Below are 21,942 nucleotides of genomic sequence, written 5' to 3'. Positions count from 1 at the left end.
TCCGCTCACCTCTCAGCTCTCCTCTCCGCTCACCTCTCAGCTCTCCTCTCCTCTCAGCTCTCCTCTCCGCTCACCTCTCAGCTCTCTCCTCTCCGCTCACCTCTCAGCTCTCCTCTCCTCTCAGCTCTCCTCTCCGCTCACCTCTCAGCTCTCCTCTCCGCTCACCTCTCAGCTCTCCTCTCCTCTCAGCTCTCCTCTCCGCTCACCTCTCAGCTCTCCTCTCCGCTCACCTCTCAGCTCTCCTCTCCTCTCCGCTCACCTCTCAGCTCTCCTCTCCGCTCACCTCTCAGCTCACCTCTCCTTTCAGCTCTCCTCTCCTCTCCGCTCACCTCTCAGCTCTCCTCTCCTCTCAGCTCACCTCTCAGCTCTCCTCTCAGCTCTCCTCTCCTCTCAGCTCTCCTCTCAGCACAGACTTCTGCAGTTACTGCAGTTTTCTGTGTTCCATCCTTTTAGTTGTTGTTAGGTTTTTTTTGTTTGTTTTTTGAGATGGAGTCTCACCCTGTCGCCCAGGCTGGAGTGCAGTGGTGCAGCCTTGGCTCACTGCAACCTCCACCTCCCAGGTTCAAGTGATTCTCCTGCCTCAGCCTCCCGAGTAGCTGGAACTACAGGCGCGCTCTGCCATGCCCGGCTAATTTTTCTATTTTTAGTAGAGGTGGGCTTTCACTGTGTTGGCCAGGCTTGTCTCAAACTCCGGATCTCAGGTGATGCGCCCATCTCAGCCTCCCAAAGTGCTGGGATTACAGGTATGAGCCACTGTGCCCGGCCCCGTGTTCCATCCTTTAAAATGTGACACAGTGAGCTAAGCCATGAGCTTACTTCCTCTGAGGACGGACCTGCTTCTGGCCTCCTGCCCTCTTCCTTTCAGCACTGTTTCTTCCTCCTCAGTACCCCCACGTCCTGATTTTTTGTGTATTTGTTTCATTTTGTTTTGCCTGTGGGAGACATGTTTCTGCACATGGCAGGGGCGGCCCACTGTCAGAACCGCTCACACCTGCCACCTTCCTCCCCCATCACCACCTGCAGCTTAGGGTGCTGGTTGTCAAAATGAAAATACAAAGTTACGGAAAACTCAGGTTGTATTTTCAGCCATGTACTTTTCATAGGCAAAAGTTCTGGAACTCTGAAACTGAGGTCATGACAAAGCAGATTTGCCCTCGGAAGGTTCCAGAATCCTTATGACACCTGCCTGTTCCTAATGGTAGCACTGTATCCTAGCATTCTATCTACAGAGCGGAGGCAGGACCTTTGACAGGAGACACATCCGTTCTCCTGTGATGTGTCAGTTAGCGTGGAGAAGCAAGCTGGCTTGGACTCGAGAGCCAGGATGGGTGTCTGCCCCATGTGTTCTGGCTATGACTGCTCTTTTCAGGGAACCTGGGGTCGGGGGAGGCGGCCACCAACCTGTGTCAGCGAAGGCTCTGCACAGCCCTCAATGCAGGTGCGCCTGGCCTGATGGGGAGGGCTGTGAGTGGAAACCACACGGAAAAGATACCTCCTTTTGCTTGAATTGTGGTGTTAACTAGCCGGGAATATATGTGTCTGGTTGCTGAAATTAATGCCGCATTTGCCTGTGGTCTTATCTTTCAGGATTCCTCTGGGACCTCTTCCAGACACACCCTGTTCCATAGCCTCTTGAGAGAGTAGTAAATTTTGCTGACTCTGCATTATTTAAATTTCACTTGGTCATTCATTCTCATAAAGTCCGGAATATGATTTATTGTTTATATATTGTAAATTTCACAGGGGTTTGAAGTAGAAATAGTTTTTTCTCAAATTAGAATATGTCTCCTCTCAAGCATATGCCAACAACACATAGCAATATTGTAAATTTGGAAATCTGTGTTATTTCTGTGTTTACCCATGTTCAGTTAGACAGAATTAATATATTCTGTAATGTTTTTAGTATCATTTTAAAAAAACTAAAGATATTTACTTCAAAATGGTGAACAGTAAATTCAAAATAACCTTCCTTATTTAGTAACATAACACATGTATTAATAAGCTAAATATCTAACTTGAAAGCACAAAATGGCTAGGTTATTGTGCAGTTACCAGTTCTACAGCGAAACTTCGCTTATATGATCCTAAGTGCATTAAAACATCATTATATTGAATGTGCTGTATTTATTTGTAGGAGCTGTATTTTTCTTAACAGATGCTGTCTGTTAGCCTTTTCTTTTTCTTACAGTTTAAATTTCAAGCATTTATTAGAGTAACTGCATGAATGTTTACACGCACATACCCTGGGCTAAGAATTTATTTTATTTTATTTTTTTTTTTGAGACAGGGTCTGCCTCTGACACCCAGGCTGAAGTGCAGTGGCATGATCTCGGCTCACTGCAACCTCTGCCTCCAGGGCTCAAGCAATCCTTCTGTCTCAGCCTCCAAGTAGCTGGGACCGCAGGCACACACCACCACGCTGGGCTAACTTTTGTCCTTTTTGTAGAGATGGGGTTTCTCCATATTGGCCAGGCTGGTCACAAACTCCTGAGCTCAAGTGATCTGCCCATCTCAGCCTCCCAAAGTGCTGGAATCACACATGTGAGCCACCATGCCCAGCAGTGGCCTAAGATTTTATTTTATCTTCTGGGTTTGAGGAAAAAAAATCCTTTTCTCTTCATCTTCATGAAGATATTGGCTGACGCACAGTTTAAGAAGATAATGTGTTTGAAATAGCTCCTAATAGATATCATTATCCTTTGATATTATTATTGATAGAAAAGATTTTCTTTCTTTTTTTTTTTTTTTTTTTTTTTTGAGATGGAATTTTGCTCTTGTTGCCCAGGCTGGAGTGCAGTGGCGCGATCTCACCTCACCACAACCTCCTCCCCGCAGGGTGAGCTGGGTTCTCCTGGCTCAGCCTCCTGAGTAGCTGAGATTACAGGCATGCACCACCATGCCCGGCTAATTTTGCATTTTTAGTAGAGACAGGGTTTCTCCATGTTGGTTAGGCTGGTCTCGAACTCCCTACCTCTGGTGATCTACCCGCCTCGGCCTCCCAAAGTGCTGGGATTACAGGCATGAGCCACTGCGCCCGGCCGAAAATATTTTCTATCTGTACAATATTATAGACATCTTTAAGTAATATTTATTAAGTACTCCCAGTGCAATATAGAAGTTCTTTAATTTAAAAAAAAATTCCTGAGTTGGGAGAAAAATCTTTAAAAAAAGAAGTCAGTGTAGGTGAGGTGGGATTTCACAGTTGCCTGTGACCTCTCACACGTAGTTACGCTGCAGGGGAGGTGGCAGTGCGTTTGGCATTGGGGGGAGGGCGGGGTGGGGAGGCTGCACTTCCGCCCTTCCAGTGCTGGTACCGCCAGTGACCTCAAGTGGCAGGGACCCCTCGGTCATCACCAGGTTGATGTGATGGGAATCGGTGCCAGAAAGACAAAGCCCCCTTGCTCGCCATGCTGCCACACTCAGCGCCTCTCTCTCTCCTCGGCCATCCTCTCTGAAGGTGATGTCTCCAGCGGCAGCAGCGTGTCATCCTGGAGGACATTGTGTCAGTAGTGAAGCCCTGCATCCCTGCCAGTCCAGGCTTGCTTCCTTGTCCTCGCCCCGCCTGCTGAAGCTGACAAGACAGCAGAGCGCGTTAGTGACCTGCCCGTTCCTCACGGGTGGCTGTGGCACATCAGAGTAGAGGGGTTCCGCTGTCCAGTTCTATCCTTGACCTTCTGTCTCAGCCTGTTTCCTCATCACCTTCTCACTCAGAAAATGCTTCCAAAGAGGGAATGTGATGTTTGCTCCTGATGACACACTCTCAAGAAACCTCTTTTATCATAGGAGACTTGCAGAGATTAAAATGAGAGGCACCAGGAATATGGTGGGTTTTTTCAGACCGTAGTCAGTTTTCCTGCCTTTGCATTTTACAGATTAAGTGTATCGAATCAGTCATCTTATTTCCAAAGAAGGGTTGTTTTTTCTTTCTCTTGTTTTTGGTTAGTGAACTGTTTTTCTTTTTCACTAATTTAGAGTGCTAACTTTGGCCCTGTTTCCATTAGGAGATGAAAGCATGGAAATAAAAAAGCAAATTACAGGGATGAGAAGATTGCTGAACGACAGCACTGGGCGGATCTATCAGCGAGTTGGCAAAGAAGGAGAGAAACTAAAAGAAGAGCCCCAGGACCTGGATTTAGTCTGGCCTCCGCGTTTGAACTCCTCTGCTGAGGCCCCACAGAGCCTCCACCTGTCTTCACGTGGTGTGTGGAATGAGCTACCGCCCCAGAGTGGACAGTTCTCAGGGCAGTATGGCACCCGTTCTAGAACCTTCCAAAGCCAGCCCCACCCTGCTGCAAGCTCCAATGGTATGGTTGTCAACAAACATTCAGAAGGCTCTCATGGGGGTTTGTACCATTGTGTTTTATTTCTAAATATTCAGTATGTTGAGTTCAATTTATTAAACCCTCCCATAATTACCTGCCTTTGCTGAGTTACTTTAAAAGACAGGGAGACACAAAGGAAAGAGTTGAAGACTATTAAAAAACAGAATTGAGAATTAGGAAAGACAGGGGGTTCTATATTATAAGTGAAGATTTCCTGGTAGAGATTTTAGCCCTTTAAGAAGTAAAAGCGATCATTTTGTGCCCATATACAGATATTACTGTCACAAAAAAAACGAACATTAGGGCAGAAAGAGCTCCCCATTGTCTTTAAAAGAAGCTTCCTGGTCCTATGGTGTGTTACTAACATATCCTCTTGGTTACTCCTTCACCTTTCTCATTATCAGAAGAGTCCCAGATAAAGGCAAGGGCGGGGGAGGGTCAGTGATAATCCAGCATCCCACACCAGTACTGAACCCCGTGATCCATATTTTATAACGTGCTTCATTAGCAATGGAAAGTATTCCTTTAAAGTAAAATTTTCTCAATTTAAGTTTCCTAATTGTTAAGAAAAGAATCAAATGACAATTTTTTTTTTCAAAGCTTAAGAAAAAAACCTGATGCTTTTTGTGGTCATATTAGTTTTCTATCCAGCCACATTGGATGCTATAATATTTGTTCTAAAACTATGTAGAGATGTGCAGATCTCTGTTTTCACAAAGAGAACAAGAAAAAGGTAAGAAAGCATTTTCAGTTTCCTAAAGAAGTTAAGGATTTTTTTCCATTCGTTTTCATTTCACAATATCGTTCAAGAAAAAGAGAACTGTTTTGACTTTTTTTAAAACCGCAATTTGCGGTTCAGAGGCGTGAAAAGCCATCCTGAGACATTGATGAGACAGCGAAGGACCCCAGAGATGTATGGGTGTCTTCTCTTTCTCTCAATATTACATAAGCCAGTATCAAAGTTCCCACGCTGGCATGCATCCAGGTTAGAGGGACACAGCTCTTTAAAGTCTCCTCCATAAAAATAAAAAGTCAGTTCTCTTTAAAATTAGAAAATGATTTATAACAAGCTGAAAAGGGTTGGTTTTGTCCTCTAAAAATGATGAAGATAGTACTTAGAATAGTGACTAGAAATATTCTTTAAGACCTTCCTAACTCTACTACCATGGAAGAGACAATAAGAGAAATAAAATACCCTTAGGTATGTGTGAAGTTAATAAACCCCACATCAGTAAGTTTTGGGTAAACAGTGTTCAGTTTCCCAGTATACAGCAGCAACAGTGGATTTACCTTGAAAAGTATCAAGTTAGTAAAAGTTGCAAACATAAATTCCCCCATATCAGTTTGAAAATAGATATTGATTTTATGTTTTCTGTAGAAATATGGCTAGGTGTGGTGGCTTACGCCTATAGTCCTAACATTTTGGGAGGCTGAGATGAGTGGATTGCTTGAGGCCAGGAGTTCAAGACCAGCCTGGCCAACGTGGTGAAACCCCATCACTACTAAAAAATACAAAGCCGGGCGTGGCAGCGCATGCCTGTAGTCCCAGCTACTTGGGAGGCTGAGGCGTGAGAATCGCTTGAGCCTGGGAGGGGGAGGTTGCAGTGAGCCAGGATCATGCCACTGCACTCCAGCCTGTGCAACAGACTGAGACCCTGTCTCAAAAAAAAAAAAAAAGAAAGAAATACATTACATATAACTGTGACTACTTTGGTATTTAATTGGGATTATTTACAATTTTAAAGTTGTAACATTACAATCTTGCTACAATTTTGAATGTAAATAATTGTACCACTACAGTCACTAAGTTATCTTGAAGTATTTCATGGTTTTGCTCTGGCAAATTTTTCTATAGTATTCCCAAATAATGCCTATTACAGGATTTAAGGTATATAAAGTATAATAAAACATATAATTGGAACAAAACCATGGAACTTACCTTGCTGGCCTGTGAGAAAATGTAAGCGCTGGAAGTCTCTAAACTGCTCCATTTTATGGTGGTCAGGTGAACAGGTGCTGGAGGGAACCCACTGTAAGAGCAGTGTCCAAATGTCCCATTTTATTCTAAGGACAATGGAAGATACTTGCTTACCTATGAGAGAAACAGAATAAGATAGGTTTACTAAGGAAAAGGCATTAAATGTAAACAGTGCGAAAGAGGCTATGGCAAGGGAAAGATAAGACATGGGAATGGAGAAAAGAGGTAGAAAGATTTTCTTGATTAAGTTGAAGAAAAACCAGCCAGCCCACCAGTACCCTCAAACCCATCCAGTTCGAATATATCCTCCCATCCCTGCTCCTCTGTGCTTCCCCACCCCAAACGCCACACCCAGAGAGTATTCTAAAACTTTTCATGGGTGCACAGTTCTTTGTTTTTGAAATAATGTGCTTAATATCAAAACTATTTTCAATAGAACTCATTTAATTTTTAATATGAACTCTTAAACACAGCTACCAAATTTTTTTTGCAAGGCTGTTCTCGGGGCTTGCTTTTTGTGTGAACTAGCGTGAGTGTGTTTCGAGTGAGTTTTTGAGGTATTGTTATTTGAGATGAACGGCTCTGACAACAGGGAGGCCTGCTGTGCCCACTCATTGTGTGCGTGTGTGCATGCAGGCTCCCACACCGCGCCACAGCACGCACCTTACAGTATGGGAGCCTGGATAATTAGATAAAGTCAGACCCCCAGATTTAGCTTGTGATAATTAGTGGGTACGTTTTCCTTAGGCACAGCTTCATCATAATTGCACATGCTTCAAAATCCTGCCAAGATACTTTCTTTTTTCTCCCCACCCCTTTATGATTTTTTTTTTTTTTTTTTTTTTTTTTTTTTTTGGTTTGTTTGGAGTAGTCATTCTTTTCTTTCATGCTCAGGGGAACTTCCAGTGGTGAATTCATCAGCTGGATCAAACTGCTGTACTTGTAACTGCCAGTCAACGTTGCAGGCCATTCTGCAAGAACTCAAGACCATGAGGAAATTAATGCAAATTCAAGCAGGTACAAGGATCAGGCCTCGGAATGAGTCCTTTGATTTTTAATGCATATCTGACATCTTCCATTGGAATGTTCATTGTGCTTTTATTAAAGCCTTCTTCTCACCTTGCTGTCTTGCTGTGCCTTTTCAAGTATCTGTTTTTTCAGCTTTCTCTACAATCCGTTTTTCCTTTAGCAAATCAAACATATTTTGTCTTGCAACTGATACAGCTCATATAATTATGTGTATGTACTCAATAGACTTCATTCCATGATCTCCTAGTATTTCACAAATGTCAGTTAATTAAATTTGGGAACAATTATGTATGGAGGAGCCCTGGAGGAAGCATGGGCTTCAGTGTTCAAGGACTAAGCAGATAAGAAATGTGGAGCCCCAGGCTGTGCTTTGTGGCTTTTCTCTCCTGTTCAGGATGCGGAAGCTCAGAGATCCTCCTGTTCTGTCGTCTTTGTTTATGTTACTCCTTTTTGTTTTCACTGCCGTCAGGCAAGTTGAGGGATGGAAGAGCGGTGGATTTATAATTTGGGATTGGACGCCAATTTCTGCTCTTGATGCTGTGTGGCGTGTCTGAGCTTCCTGTTTCTTGTCTGTAAATGGAGAATTCATGTCGAACTCACAGGGCTGTTGTCAAAATAGAATGATGTAGTGGTTGTAAATGAACTTAATAAGGCATGGTACAAGCCTAAGCTGTTTCATTAGCGTGGCCTTTAAGTCCATGGAGCGTTCTATGGAAGTCTGGAAGTCTAGGTCTTCATTATAGCAGCTGTATTTTCTGATCTTCACAACTGAAGGAAAACAGAATTGTTTTTGTCACAGGTACAAGAAATAAATCATTGTATTAAGTTTTCCCTCTTGTCAAGGGACATCACCACTTGCTCTTAGCCATGTCGTGACTAGCTTTCCTGCCCTTTCCTCAGAATGGTAGTCCGGAAGGTCATCACTCAGAGGCTGTTCAGGATGCCATTTAGTGAATTCTAGTATAATTTTAATATTCAGTGATGTGGTTTTGATATAAAAAGCTTAATACTTAGATTTATCAGTCACCCAAGATCACATTGAAGTAATGTGAGCTACTTTCTGAAAAACAGCATCTTTTTAAGCACTGAATTTGGTTTTACCCTAAGGAAGCATTTTGCTCAGGTCAGTAAGCGTTGGACTCACCTTGTTCCACTACGATAATCTGTGTTCTTATTAACCTGGCAGAGGTTAACATCTCCTAAATAAGGAGCTCAGAAAGAAAGGTTACTTCATGATGTTCGGTTTCTTTTCTCCAAGGAGGAATTTGTTCGCACTTAAGAAAATATGCATATGAAATTGTAATGATTTGTTTTGTCACTTAAGCTCCTTACTACTGAAATGGCAAACTACAAATTGCAACCATTTAAATCCTTGACGGAAGCCTTTTTAGAATCTATTAAGTAAATGCCACTTTGTCGCTGTGTTTTCTTTTCTGAACCTTTGCAGATTAGGGAGGTAAACGATTCCAAAGCTGTAGGATGGCACAAAGGATAAACTGAATAAATTACTCTCCTTTAATTTTCTTAAACTTAAAAATTTGTGTCGTGGGTAGATTTACTTAAGGTTTAATGCCTGAAGACTTAGATTTAAATTACATTTAGAAAGTTTCACCTTTCTTTTAAGAAGACAAGGAATAAGACCTAGAGGTAAGATCTGTATGCCAGAGACTCGGGCTGTGTCTAGATTTGCAAAAGAAGAAAAACTCAGATAGTCCCCATGTTCCTTAAACCAAAACATTTTCATTTTTAATTTAGAATCATGAGGCTCAGCGAGGCCTGGGGCCTAGGCCATCGTGATCATTCTTCGGGGTCCCTTTTATTCTGAGGGTACAGACCCAACCTTGAGGGGGAATGCAAATAGAGCAAAGAGAAGTTGCCAACTCTGGCTGCACAGCAGAATCACTGGAAGACCTTTCAGACAATGCTGGTTCCCAGGCGGCATGTCTGGAAGTGTCAGTTCATTTAGTTTGGGGTGGGGCTGAGGCATTTCAGTTTTTTTGTTTATTTTTGTTTTTGTTTTAAGACGGAGTCTCGCTCTGTCGCCAGGCTGGAGTGCAGTGGCGCGATCTCGGCTCACTGCAACCTCCACCTCCCAGATTCAAGTGATTCTCCTGCCTCAGCCTCTCGAGTAGCTGAGGCTACAGGTACCCACCACCACGCCCAGCTAATTTTTGTGTTTTTAGTAGAGACGGGGTTTCACCATGTTGGCCAGGATGTGTCGATCTCTCGACCTCGTGATCCGCCCGCCTTGGCCTCCCAAAGTGCTGGGATTACAGGAGTAAGCCACCATGCCTGGCCCAGCATCTCAGTTTTTTTAAACTCGAGTGATTCTAATGTACAGCCAAGGTCGAGAGGCCAGTGAGCTAGACTAATTACCGGTTTAAAAGCTTCTGTGCTCTTATGTAGTGCAATTAGTTTGCTTCTAATATTTATGAATTGCTTTTGAGTTTGGAGACAAAAATATCAGGATCAAAGTGTAAATATTCTTTATTTTCGGACTGATAAGAGATAAGAGGAGGTGATCCATGTTTATGTGCCTTTAAAGACCTTTAGTTTACACTTGTCTTATAGGTTCATTCCTATTGAAAAGCAGAGACATCCTATGGTCATATTTAGGAAGCTATATTAATACTTGAGGATTTAAACAATGATTCCATATTTTCCAATGACACTTTCCAAGAGAGTATGTTTAAATGGCTAGCAGACATTACTTCTCAGAGTGCACCTGTAAGAACTATAATTTACCATCCTGGATTTCTTTAAGTATAGAATCAGGTTGGATACTTGGTTCCTGCACTGTGCTTTTCATCTTTGGAACTGTGTCTGGATTTCACTGACTTGCTTGACTTGTACAGAATGATATTATCACTCCTTCAATTATGTGAAACCGAGGTCTAAAGAAGTGGCCTGGTCTGAGGCCATGTAGCAGGGTGCTCTGGAGGTGGCTGATGTGTGGAGAATATTTGTTTGGTGAGGAAGGATTCGCTGGTCCTAATTAAGTAACTAACAGGCTTTTCCCACATGTTTACTGGTCCCTATTGTAGAATCATCCCAGACTGCCACTTTTGATCAGTCTCTCCCAAATGATCATCGATGTCTCATCTTTGTCAGTTCTGGCACCTGTAGATTATTAGAAATTGATCAGTCTAACCCCAAACGACAGTTGGAATAGTCCTGAAACAGGCTGACCAGGAAGCACAGCCATCGCCACCTAAATTCAAGTTCCGAAGTTCTCATTTGTTTAAAACCGTCCTATGATTTATAAAGCCATGCTCTCTGTTTTCTCACAGCTCACGATGCTTTCCCAGCATCGAACCCAACAGCAGTATGCTATCACGATTCACCTGCAGTAACGCTTTCTCCTGAGTATTGTTCTGCCTTTAGGACCTGAAAGTGCTTCAGAGCCTGTGTTTGGTAACCATTAGGTCCACTGGGAGATTTATTTAGTGTGCTTCATCCTGGAGTTTTCCTCGTTTCAGTTTCAGTTGTAGATCACATGGATAGACCGGAGATAAGTTTTCCTCAGTCAGACACACGTGCCTGTACCATATTTTTGTTTATTATTCGCAGTTGGAACTCAAAACAGACAACAACCCCCAATTTCCCTTATATGCTCCCAGCGAACTGCTGTCTCACGAAAGAGAAATAAAAAGAAAAAAGTGCCCCCAAAGACTGTGGAACCTCTTACTGTGAAACAGAAGCCCAGTGGGTCAGAGATGGAGAAGAAGGCAGCGGTGGCCTCTGAGGTATCTGCTCTCCAGGCAGCCGAGCACACCTCCCCGGAGGAGAGCCGCGTTCTAGGATTCGGCATTGTTCTGGAATCACCTTCCTCAGATGTAAGTTGCTATTTTCTGGCTGCTGACTCTAATGCTATGTAACTTTCAGGAATTTTATAGTATTTATAGATTTCCCTTTTGACAACTAGAGAAACTTGCAGAATATATGTGGGAAAGAAGAAAAGAAGAATGGTAATAATTTTCTTGTCTGGAGTTTTCTTTTCTGAAAATTTTATGCCTTATTTATTTAGACAGGTTTCCAGTCTTTGTCTCCAAAAGGAGGAGGGTGATGGCGTAAATAATCTGCTCACTAATTTCTTTTGCATTTTTAATTTTGCAGTGGCAGTTTTCAATTTCCTTAGTGTAGAGACCTAAAAGAATATAATTAAATCCTTTGTAGATGGGCGTAAATGAACAGAACCATACAGATAAGGTCACACCTTTCTGGAAACACAAACTAATAATAAAAAAGGAGCAGTCGTGCTAATTCTATTTTATAGATGCAAGCCACACTGCTAATTAGGTGGCAGTGCCATGCCATTTACTCCGTGTAATGATAGGTTAACGCTCTGCAAAGGTTTTTCTATTTTAATATCATAGCCAGAATGTTGCTGCAGTCCAGAATGTTGGATGACATCTGAGATAACCATCTGACTTGCTATTTTACATTCATAGGACCATAAACGAATTTGTTTAATTCTGCACTATATTTGCAATTGCGTTTCTGTTTACAATGCCTTTCTCTGAGTATGTTTGTGTTGTGAACCTTAACTTCTTGGGAGAGTTCTTCAACAAGAATGGGGGATCTGTTACTATCAGATTGCACAGGATGAGAATCCTGCTGCGAACTCCCGCAGGCCTGTATAGGACTGGAGGTTGGCCGTTCCTTTTAAACTTTAAGTGGGAAACAAATTGCTTTTTTAAAAAGTGTTTAAACATTTTTGAAAGAAGTTGTGGGAAGACAGTTTGCTAGGGTATATCCACATTGGGTTTTTAACAAAGGGAAGGGACAAAAGTAATCATCTTGTGACTTTTTTAGATTGGAAAGTTATTGGAACTTTTAACCAATTCTCAATGTTAAAGGTTTTTTTTTTTTTTTTTTGAAATCTATAAACACTTGCTACAATTGTTAAGAAGTTCCTCTAGACTAAAAATTTAATTTTAAAACATAATTTATGATGATGACGTTCTATTCTGGACCAGTCAGCTCATGCAGTGATATCATATTGCTATTGCAACTAGGGCCCTGAGTCAAACCCCATATTCGGAAACAGAGGTAAATTATTCCTCAACACAAAGTACATTCAGTCCTTAAATTTTCTAAGCTATTTTTTGAGATAGAGTCTCACTCTGTCGCCCAGGCTGGAGTGTAGTGGCATGATCTCCGCTCACTGCAACCTCTGCCTCTCGGGTTCAAGCAGTTCTCGTACCTCAGCCTCCTGAGTAGCTGGGATTGCAGGCACTTGCCATCACGCCCGGCTAATGAGAACTCAGTTAGCTGTTGATTGTCTTGGAAGAGTAACATGCTTCTAAAGAAAAGTGAGGGCCGGTCGCGGTGGCTCACGCCTGTAATCCCAGCACTTTGGGAGGCTGAGGCAGGCGGATCCCAAGGTCAGGAGATTGAGACCATCCTGGTTAACACGGTGAAACCCTGTCTCTACTAAAAATACAAAAATTAGCCAGGTGTGGCGACGTGCACCTGTAGTCCCAGCTACTCGGGAGGCTGAGGCAGGAGAATGGCGTGAACCCGGGAGGCGGAGCTTGCAGTGAGCTGAGATCGTGCCACTGCACTCCAGCCTAGGTGACAGAATGAGACTCCGTCTCAAAAAAAAAAAAAAAAGTAAAAGAAAAGTGAGGCCAGGCACTGTGGCTTACGCTTGTAATCCCAGCACTTTGAGAGGCCAAGGTGGGCAGATCACCTGAGGTCAAGAGCTTGAGACCAGCCTGGCCAACATGGCGAAACCCGTCTCTACTAAAAATACAAAAATTAGCCAGACGTGGTGGCACATGCCTGTAGTCCCAGCTACTCAGGAGGGTGAGGCATGAGAATCGCTTGAACCCAGGAGGCAGAGGTTGCAGTGAACTAAGATTACACCACTGCACTCCAGCCTAGGTGACACAGGGAGATTCTGTCTCAAAAAAAACAAAAACAAAAGAACAAAATCAGGATTGGGCAGGTGGCCCAGTGTTGCTGGAGCAGCTGTCTGGCTGGCATTGGTAAAAGTAGGGTGGGGGGAGAGAGGAAAAGTCCAGGTGAGGCCTTCAGCCTTTATCTGTGGGCAGGAGGGAGCCATTGCAAGTCTCCAGTAAAGGAAGAATTGTGCCTGTATCTTAGAACTATAGCTAGAACAGCATGCGGCTGACAGACAGAGAGAGAGAGAGCGGGAGGAAGATGCATGCAGCCCGCCAGGCAGGAGATCAGGAGGGCTGGACAGGAACAGTGAGCCTGGAGAGGAGGAGCAGGGAGAGCCGTTCAGGAGGGACGCAGGGACTGAGTGGGAAGTGAGCCCTGGATTCCCATCTGGGAAACTTGCTGGGTTACAGCTGCAGCTGGGACTTCAACTGAGATACGGAGAGCAAGAGCAGCGCAGGCTTTCAGCTCTGGATGGGAAGGAAAAGTGAATTTCATATCCTCAACACGTTCACTAGACACCTCGAGCACAGGAGAAAGATTAGCACTAGAAACGCCGAAAAGTGACACTGGAAACCCATGCTTTATCGCTTTTGTAAAGATAAAGAACGTGCAGTGTATAGAGTTCCCTTTTTGCATTGTGACTCGTAGTGTCACCCAAATGCCAATGTGTATACCCATGGCACAAACACAAATATAAGGGCCCACAAGGGGCTGTCAATCATGGCAGGTCAGCCACTGTCTTCAAACTGATAACAATAGTCCCTACTCAGATGCAGAAAAACACTAAGTTCTAATCAGAACCAACCGAAATGTCAAAACGGCAGAGTGTTGTGAGCATCAAATGAGATATAGTATAGGGGAAAATCCTGTAGCAATGCCTGGCACATAAAAGGTACTCAATAAGTGTTATTTGTTTAATCTGCGAAGGAGGAAGCATCTGCATTTGCATTAAGCACAGTATACAAAATAAACTTAGGAAACATTATGTCTAGGACTTAGCTTTAAGGAGAGCCCCCTCCTCAATTTCACTGCAGTTTACTTGTTTTTTCCTGTTCCTCCTCTCTGTACCCACCCACTCCCCTTCAGGCCTCTACTGTGATCTGAACGATCCTCCTGGATAGAACTTCCTATATTGTTTGGTAATTATTGACATGTCAATACATCCTTCCACCCCAGCTTCTCAAGAGCAGAAACTATGATTAATAATAATAGTAATAGTAATAGTATTCATCATGCGCCATCTTTGAGGTGTTCTTCTTATCCGCTTTCTATGGGCAGCTTGCACAAGTTCACACAGCCAAGAAAAGTGGAGTGTGTCCCCCAACCCAGGTCTGTCATCTGCCCTTGTCCGCTGTGCAGAGGACTTGTGGGTGCCCATTCTAGCCCGATGCCCGTGCGTGACGAAGACTAAGTCACTGTTGAGGGGATGATTATCATATGAAAGAACTGCAAGCTTCAGCTGTGGCTGTTGATTCTGTTTACTTGGAAGTTTCTTGGGGAGAACTTCACGGGTCAGGAAGCAGGCTCTGAGGTCAGACTGCCTGGGTTCGACTCTCAGCTGTGTGACCCTGAGCAAGCGAACCTGACCCCTCCCCACTCCATTTCTCTCTGTAGAATGGGGATAGCAAGTGCTTCCCTCCTGAAATTGGCCCATGGGAGGAATTAGATGAAGTCATCCCCGTGGAGCACTTAGAACAAGGCCTGGCTCGTTTTAAGCACTCAATAAATATTAGTTCTTTTTTTAACCTTAGCATTCTTACCTCAGTATCTTTATGGGAATAAATATTTTAAAATAAAACTTTGTCTATCAGTGAACAAATACATGTGAACAAATAGTGTTCTTAGAAAGGGAATAGCCTGAAATACTTCTCTTTTGGGCAGGATTATTTGACCCTTTTAAAAGCAGCACATTAAATAAAATTCGAACCTCAATTACACAGAAGCAGAAGCAGAAACCCAAAACTAAATTTCAGATTTAAATACAGTATTTAGGCCAGGCTTGGTGGCTCATGCCTGTAATCCCAGCACTTTGGGAGGCCAAGGCGAGCGGATCAGGAGGTCAGGAGATTGAGACCATACTGGCCAACACGGTGAAACCCTGTCTCTACTAAAAATTTTAAAATTAGCTGGGCACAGTGGTGCGTGCCTGTAATCCCAGCTAGTGGGGAGGCTGAGGCAGGAGAATCGCATGAACCCGGGAGTTGAAGATTGCAGTGAGCCGAGATCACGCCACTGCACTCCAGCCTGACAACAGAGCGAGACTCCATCTCAAAAAAAAAAAAAAAAAGAAAGAAAGAAAATACAGTATTTAATTCTTTCTTTATGAGTTCACAACCTAATACTCTACCAATATTGAAAGAAGACAGTTGTTAATTTCTTATGGTCACTGTTTTTCAAGATTGCATATATTGATTTGTGTTTTTCAGAGCAGATATACATGGCCTAAGTTTGTTTTGTTGTTGTTGCTTTTCGTTTCTTGTTTTTCAGCTTTGGTGAAACAATCAGACTGGTTTTTAACAATATTTTAAAATAATTTGTAATAATAGGAAATGTTTTCTATTTGTTGTAGTTACTATAAATAAATAGTCTCCAATAATCCCAGATTATGCCAGTTTAAAAGTTTTCAGAAGATAAATTGTGGATACTCATCAGAATATCTGTATTGGAAATCTGCTTTTCTTTTTTTTATGGAGACAGAGTCTTGCTCTGTCATCCAGGCTGGAGTGCAGTGGCGTGATCTCGGCTCACTGCAACTTCCACCTCCTGGGTTCAGGCAATTCTCCTGCCTCAGCCTCCCCAGTAGCTGGGACTACGGGTGCATGCCACCATGCCCAGATGATTTTTGTGTTTTAAGTAGAGACAGAGTTTCGCCAGGTTGGCCAGGCTGGTCTCGAACTCCTGGCCTCAAGTGATCCATCCACCTCACACTCCCAAAGTGCTAGGATTACAGGCGTAAGCCACCATGCCTGGCCTTGAAATCTGTTTTCTTAACACCTTCTTGGCCCAGTAGATAAAGTGATCCACTGGGATCAAGTAAAGTAAAACCAAGCAAGTGATTTTTTAAATTTACTCATTGACACATTGAAATTGAGGCCGTGTATGCCTGGAGTGTAAGTTCCAGCGCAGGCTGCAGGAGTTCAGATCTTCACTTCACCATGTATTAGCTGGATAATATTAAACAAGTTACTTTAATTCTCTGAGCCGTAGTTTTTGCATCTGCAAATTGGGGATAATAATAGTAGCCATTTCATAGGGTGAAAATCAAATTTGAAAAAGTCTGTGTGATATGTGTTCGCCTAGGGCCTGGAATATAGTAAGTACCAAATAAATGTTAATTATATCGCTGTTTTCCAGGCAATACTGAAGTATGTGAAACAGTCCCTGCCCTTGAAAGGGGCACATGAAGAAAAATTCGCAAACAGTAATTATAATAACGTAGGACGTCAGTTGTGGCGCAGGCAGTCAGGTCACCTGGGAACCTGGATAGCCTCTCAGAGTGGACCTCTTGGAGGAGCCATTTCAGGGCCTTAGGAGAGAAGCAGCTAAATTGCAGTGGTTAGACTCTTACATATTGTACATTTTGGCTCAAATATCTTTAGCATAAATCAAGCCCTAGTCTTCAGAGTCATTAATTTATTACCCGAAGAAGGAAAAAGCTAAAAGCATCTCTAAAAGACCGGAATGTCTCATTATGCAAGTACATGGAGAAAATTTCAAGGGACCAAATTGTATTCTCTTCTAAAATTAAATGCTTAGTTCTACCAAAATATTGTCAACTAAAAATGTCTATAAAGAATTGGCTGTTGGATGACTTCTTGTCATTTTTATCCTATTCAACATTCACTATAGGCTATCGTGTAAATTACGCCTACTTTTGGATAGGACTTTTGGCTGAGCATTTTTTGCTTAATGGAAAGAGGGCAGCCACCTTCCACTATGAGCCTTGACGTAGGACATGCGCATGCTTCCGCCCCATCTACACTGCGGCTCAGGCCTGCTACGTCCCCAGGCCACCTCTGTTCTGAGCTGCTCAACAGGAACAGCCATGCTGGTGAGCAACCAGTCCCACACGCTCTTGTGGCTACCCTCCTCGTGGGCTGTGTTCTTACCATAGCATTTAATAAATGACAGGCTGCGCATGTTGGCTCCTGCCTGTAATCCCTTTGGGAGGCCAAGGCAGGAGCATTGCTTGAGGCCAAGAGTTTGAGACCAGCCTGGGCAGCAAAGCGAGACCCCCCTCACTACAAAATACATAAATACATACATTTTAAAAATTTGCTGGGCATGGTAGCACATGCCTGTAATCTCAGCACTTTGGGAGACTGAGGAGGGAGGATCACTGGAGGCCAGGAATTGAAGACCAGCCTGGGCAACGTAGTGAGACTCTGTCTCTACAAAAAAAATTTTTATTTAAATTAACTGGCCACACACTTGTAGCCCAAGCTACTCAGGAGGTTGAGGTGAGAGAATCATTTCAACCCAGGAGTTGGAGGCTGCAGTGAGCTGTGATCCCCCCACTTGTACCCCACCTTGGGCACCAGGTTGAGATCCTGTCTCTAAAAAATAAAAATAAAATTTAAAAATAGAAAATAAATGGTAACAATGATTCTTGCTATGTCCACCTGGGGCAGACCTGAGTTACAGGAACATGTAGTTTTTTGTTTGTTTGGTTTTTGTTTTTTTTTTTTTACATATTTTTTTTGTATTTATATAAATCATATGCCAAAAGCATGAATCCCAATTTTCCAGCTTTAATAAAGTGGAGATGGAAAAAAAAATTTTTTTAATTATTATTATAGTTTAAGTTCTAGGGTACATGTGCGTAACGTGCAGGTTTGTTACATATGTATACTTGTGCCATGTTGGTGTGCTGCACCCATCAACTCGTCAGCACCCATCAACTCGTCATTTACATCAGGTATAACTCCCAATGCAATCCCTCCCCCCCCATCCCAGGAACATGTAGTTTTTATCAGACAGAAGCATATCACATTTATGAGCAAAATTAAATCAATTATGGGGGAGGTTTGTGTTGTAAAATTTCTTTTCTTAAACTGAAGCACATTTTCCTCAAAATACATCTAATATATTGCAAAATAAACACAAGAACAAAAGATCATTGTATACGGTAGTGTGGACATAGACTAAATTCACATCCTTTAAGCACTCTTATGAATCCTGTTACAAGCTTTTCAGTCCCAAATCAGTTAGTCTTGTTCAGCAGGATCCTGCCTCTTTGTCTACAGTTTTCTTTCAGCTTTTGGTCCTGAGCCGGCCTGAGACTGACCAGCCAGCCCAGCCCCCCAAATCCCCACCAGCATATGACCTCGTCCAAACAGCCCTGTGCACGTGCCTGCAAAGGTGACCCTATGTAATACACAGAATCTGCACCCTATTCATCTGCCACTGAACATCTGGGGTTAATGCCCAGTATGATTATTTGTGCGCTGCTTTTAACCAGTGACCACATGGAGCTTTTTATGTGTCTTACTGTAATTTACTTATTAATACCTTACTAATACCTTAGATAAAGTAGCCTATGTTAGAAATATTCCCTCGGTGGTTAACTAGCATGATCTCCGAAAAACTGTCTTTGTATTCTTTCGATTATACAGGGGAGTCCCGTGATGTGCTCATGGGGACTTGGGAGCGTAACGGGGCAGAGGGGTGGGGAAGGAGCATCTTCATTTACCTAGTTAGGAGATCCAGCCAAACTAGATCTCAACCCCAGCTACGTCTAAGCAAAGGGAGACCACAGCTGAAATGCAAAAAACAAATTCGTGAAAGTCCGCAGGCCTGGCTCTGGGACATTTTCAAGAGTGATGATGACTGTGTATGCAGTGTTTGCCTCCAGAACTTCACCCAGTGCGAGATGAAGAAGGAAAAGTCAGCATTTGATACGTTGTTGTCCTAAGTGGCCAAGGTACCTAAAATAGGCAGGACATAGATGAAAATCCACATTTATAGTGGGAATTCAGACTCCCAGCTCCTAAAATGATGACTGTGTCATAAATCCTGCCCCAAGTTCAGATTGTTATTTTGAACTGTTCGTTTAGACGTCATCATTTAAAAATCGTGTTACTTCAGTAATCACTAAATCTGTAAATTAACATACTCGCTTTCTATTTTGGCTTGAGTATCAAATTGTGACTCTGTCAAGAGAAGTGTAGTTTTCAAAACGATATTCATTTGGAAGAGTGTTGGTTTCTGTCATAGCTATCAGTAAGCAGAGAGATCTCATTTAAACCAGAGCCAGTAAACTAAGAGATTCAATGATACAATTAAAGAAAGAGCTTTATCCTGTTTTTAAATATATGTACAAAGATGTGGATCATTATATGATAGTAATCCACTGTGGTTGTACTTATCAAATGGAGGAAATAAAAAGATTTCATAGTGAAAATGTGACATTAGTGAACGTCATCTTTTCTTCGTGTTTCAGAAAACAAAGCTGCCCTCTTTTGTTCTTTTAAGGCGTTGTTGCCTTGCGGCACCTGGCACACGTAGATAGCTTTGGTGCTCGTTCACTCCTGGCTCAGAAATCTGAATAGGAGACAGGCCGAGAAGAACAGGAAGGACAGAGCCCAGTCACCTGTGCCCTGGCTGCCGCTGCCACCACCGCCTCCACTAGTCAGACTACTTCCTCCTTTGTAACGTGCTTGCAAGGGGGTGAGTTCATGTTCCTTGATCTGGAAAGAACAGTTCAAAATAACAGTATTTGGCAGTAGAAAGTGGAATGGGAAGCAGTGACAGCGTCTGCATTGGAAGTCTCTTAGCTCTGCAGAAACCTCCAGATGCTTAGTTGTTAGGAGTTGTGGCAGATACCAGAAACAGCGGCTGTACCTGTCTCCTGAATCCTACCTTCAGGGTCCTGTTAAAACACTGTCCTTTACCCTCCTGAGCCCCAAAATCCCCCTTCCTCCTGCACCCCTAGCAGCCAAGTCCTGCATGATGCTGTCTCAGACAGCGCTTGCTCTGTTCTCTCTCATGTTTTACCACGTTCGACTTTATAGGATAGGTATTTGTGCATATGTCTCGCCTGCAGAGCGAACCTTCAGATTCCTACACATGGAGGGGGCTCAGTGAGTAGGTATTGAAACAGCTGGGTCGGTGTTATCCAGGTCACCCAACTCATGAAGGTACCACATGAACGATTAGAAGACACGGGTGTGCTGAGCACATCATGGCAAAGTTTCAAACCCACTTTCTTCATACAGGGATAAAAGATATCTGAATCAACACCAGTCATTTTAAATGAATTCTTACATACTGTTTTGTTTATTCTGACAAATATCTATTGGGCACTCATTGGGTGCTTGACACTCCAGATACAAGAGTCCTCATCCCAATGAAAAATGCAGACTCCCAGCTAAGCAAATATGCTGCATGAAAAGTGCTGTAAACAGAGTTCTTAGAAAATAGTATGAGCGCGTGAAGAAGGGAGTGGCCAGTGCCGCCTGGTAGCTCATTCAGGTCAGTGTTTCTCAAACTGGGGTTCACGTTCACAGGATGAATCAAAGGGAATGTCTCAGAGGTCAGCGTTTTAAGTACCTGTTTAATGGTATCAGAATCAACCTGAGATTATATGAGTAACTACTGTCCTTCCCCTTCCTGTCTTGCCATTAAGAGCATCTGAACCACCCTAGACCCTCAAATAGCTGTGAGTAGCTGCTTCTGTAAGATAAACTTGGATTTTTTTTTTTAAATGGCTTTCAAATGATACAGGAGCACTTAGCAAAAATCCAAGATGAGTTCACTTAGAACAAAAATTCTACATGCAGCACAGGATATGCAAAATAAAACTCTGGTTATGAATAAAACTTCATCTTAGATTATGATGGTAAAATTCTCTCAATCCTAATATTGTCTGCACTGAATCATTCAACAAAGACTTATTGAGTGCCTGTTATGTACCACCTCTGTTCTGGGAACTAGGGATGTAGCCTCCAGCTCAGACCACCTCCTCTGGAGACCTGGAACCAGCAAGCAGCAAAACGCAGAAGTCGAGGGAAAGCCTGACAGCATAGCTCGTATAGTGATATTCACCACACATTCAGAGACCAAACATGGAATGGCAAAGTGAAGCAGAGCCGTGAGATGACTTTCTGGATATTCCAGTTAAGAGTTCTGTTTTGGAGGGACCAGGCCCAAACTCCTTCCTGTGTCATCCAAAGAATTTAAGCCACGCTCTGCGCCCTGTTTACTTTAACCATAGGTGGGGTGGCATGTTGAAAAGCGATAGGACAAAACCAAAGATAACCATTCTTACTATCCAGGAGAGAAATTAATCCCGGATCCTCACATTTCTGATGTGATTTAGAAACTGTAAAGCAGGGCCAGTTTTGTAAAGTGACGAATAGGAGATCTAAGAATCAGCTTCGATAGCATCTTAATTCAGTGAGGTTTTCGTCTGACTTTCTTCCTAGTAACAGTTCACCAGTTGCATTTCTTCATATTAAAGTTATTATTTTACAGCTACCAGGTCATAACCAACAATAAACTAAATGACTTAGTAGTGCAGGTTATGACTAATGAACTTTAGTCTATTCCACAAGAAGTTACTGAGTGCCTGCTGTATGCCAGATCCTAGAGCTATAAAGTCTGAGCTTTGGGATCAGGAAGGGCTGCAAACTAATAAATAATTCTACTACAGTGTAAGAAATAGAATCATATGTCTGCTAAATGAACAGCAGGAACAGAGTT

At 42.8% G+C, this 21,942-nt stretch overlaps 3 protein-coding genes across 23 annotated transcripts in view; 2 read left to right on the top strand and 1 right to left on the bottom strand.

The window, feature by feature from the left end:
- The window catches only part of PRPF18 (pre-mRNA processing factor 18), a 387,690-nt gene that overhangs the window by 135,678 nt on the left and 230,070 nt on the right, over positions 1 to 21,942 (bottom strand). The window lies entirely within an intron of this gene.
- Positions 1 to 21,942, top strand: part of PHYH (phytanoyl-CoA 2-hydroxylase) — a 1,057,918-nt gene that overhangs the window by 841,292 nt on the left and 194,684 nt on the right. The window lies entirely within an intron of this gene.
- The window catches only part of BEND7 (BEN domain containing 7), an 89,160-nt gene that overhangs the window by 31,031 nt on the left and 36,187 nt on the right, over positions 1 to 21,942 (top strand). For 18 of the 21 annotated variants that reach the window (XR_007728669.1, XR_007728670.1, XR_007728671.1 and 15 more), the window contains 3 exons: positions 4,002 to 4,343; positions 7,195 to 7,317; positions 10,900 to 11,165. Coding sequence is in view for 17 of the 21 variants with exons in the window: in XM_050803227.1 (XP_050659184.1) it covers positions 4,002 to 4,343; positions 7,195 to 7,317; positions 10,900 to 11,165 (731 nt within the window). In the remaining 4 variants the exon portion in view is untranslated. The remainder of the gene's footprint in view (positions 1 to 4,001; positions 4,344 to 7,194; positions 7,318 to 10,899; positions 11,166 to 21,942) is intronic. The other 3 variants (XM_050803233.1, XM_050803242.1, XM_050803232.1) reach the window with 1 other exon arrangement.

This window comes from Macaca thibetana, chromosome 9 (assembly GCF_024542745.1).
Source record: "Macaca thibetana thibetana isolate TM-01 chromosome 9, ASM2454274v1, whole genome shotgun sequence".
NCBI classification, from domain to species: Eukaryota; Metazoa; Chordata; class Mammalia; order Primates; family Cercopithecidae; genus Macaca; species Macaca thibetana.
This window is presented reverse-complemented; position numbering and strand designations above follow the sequence as displayed.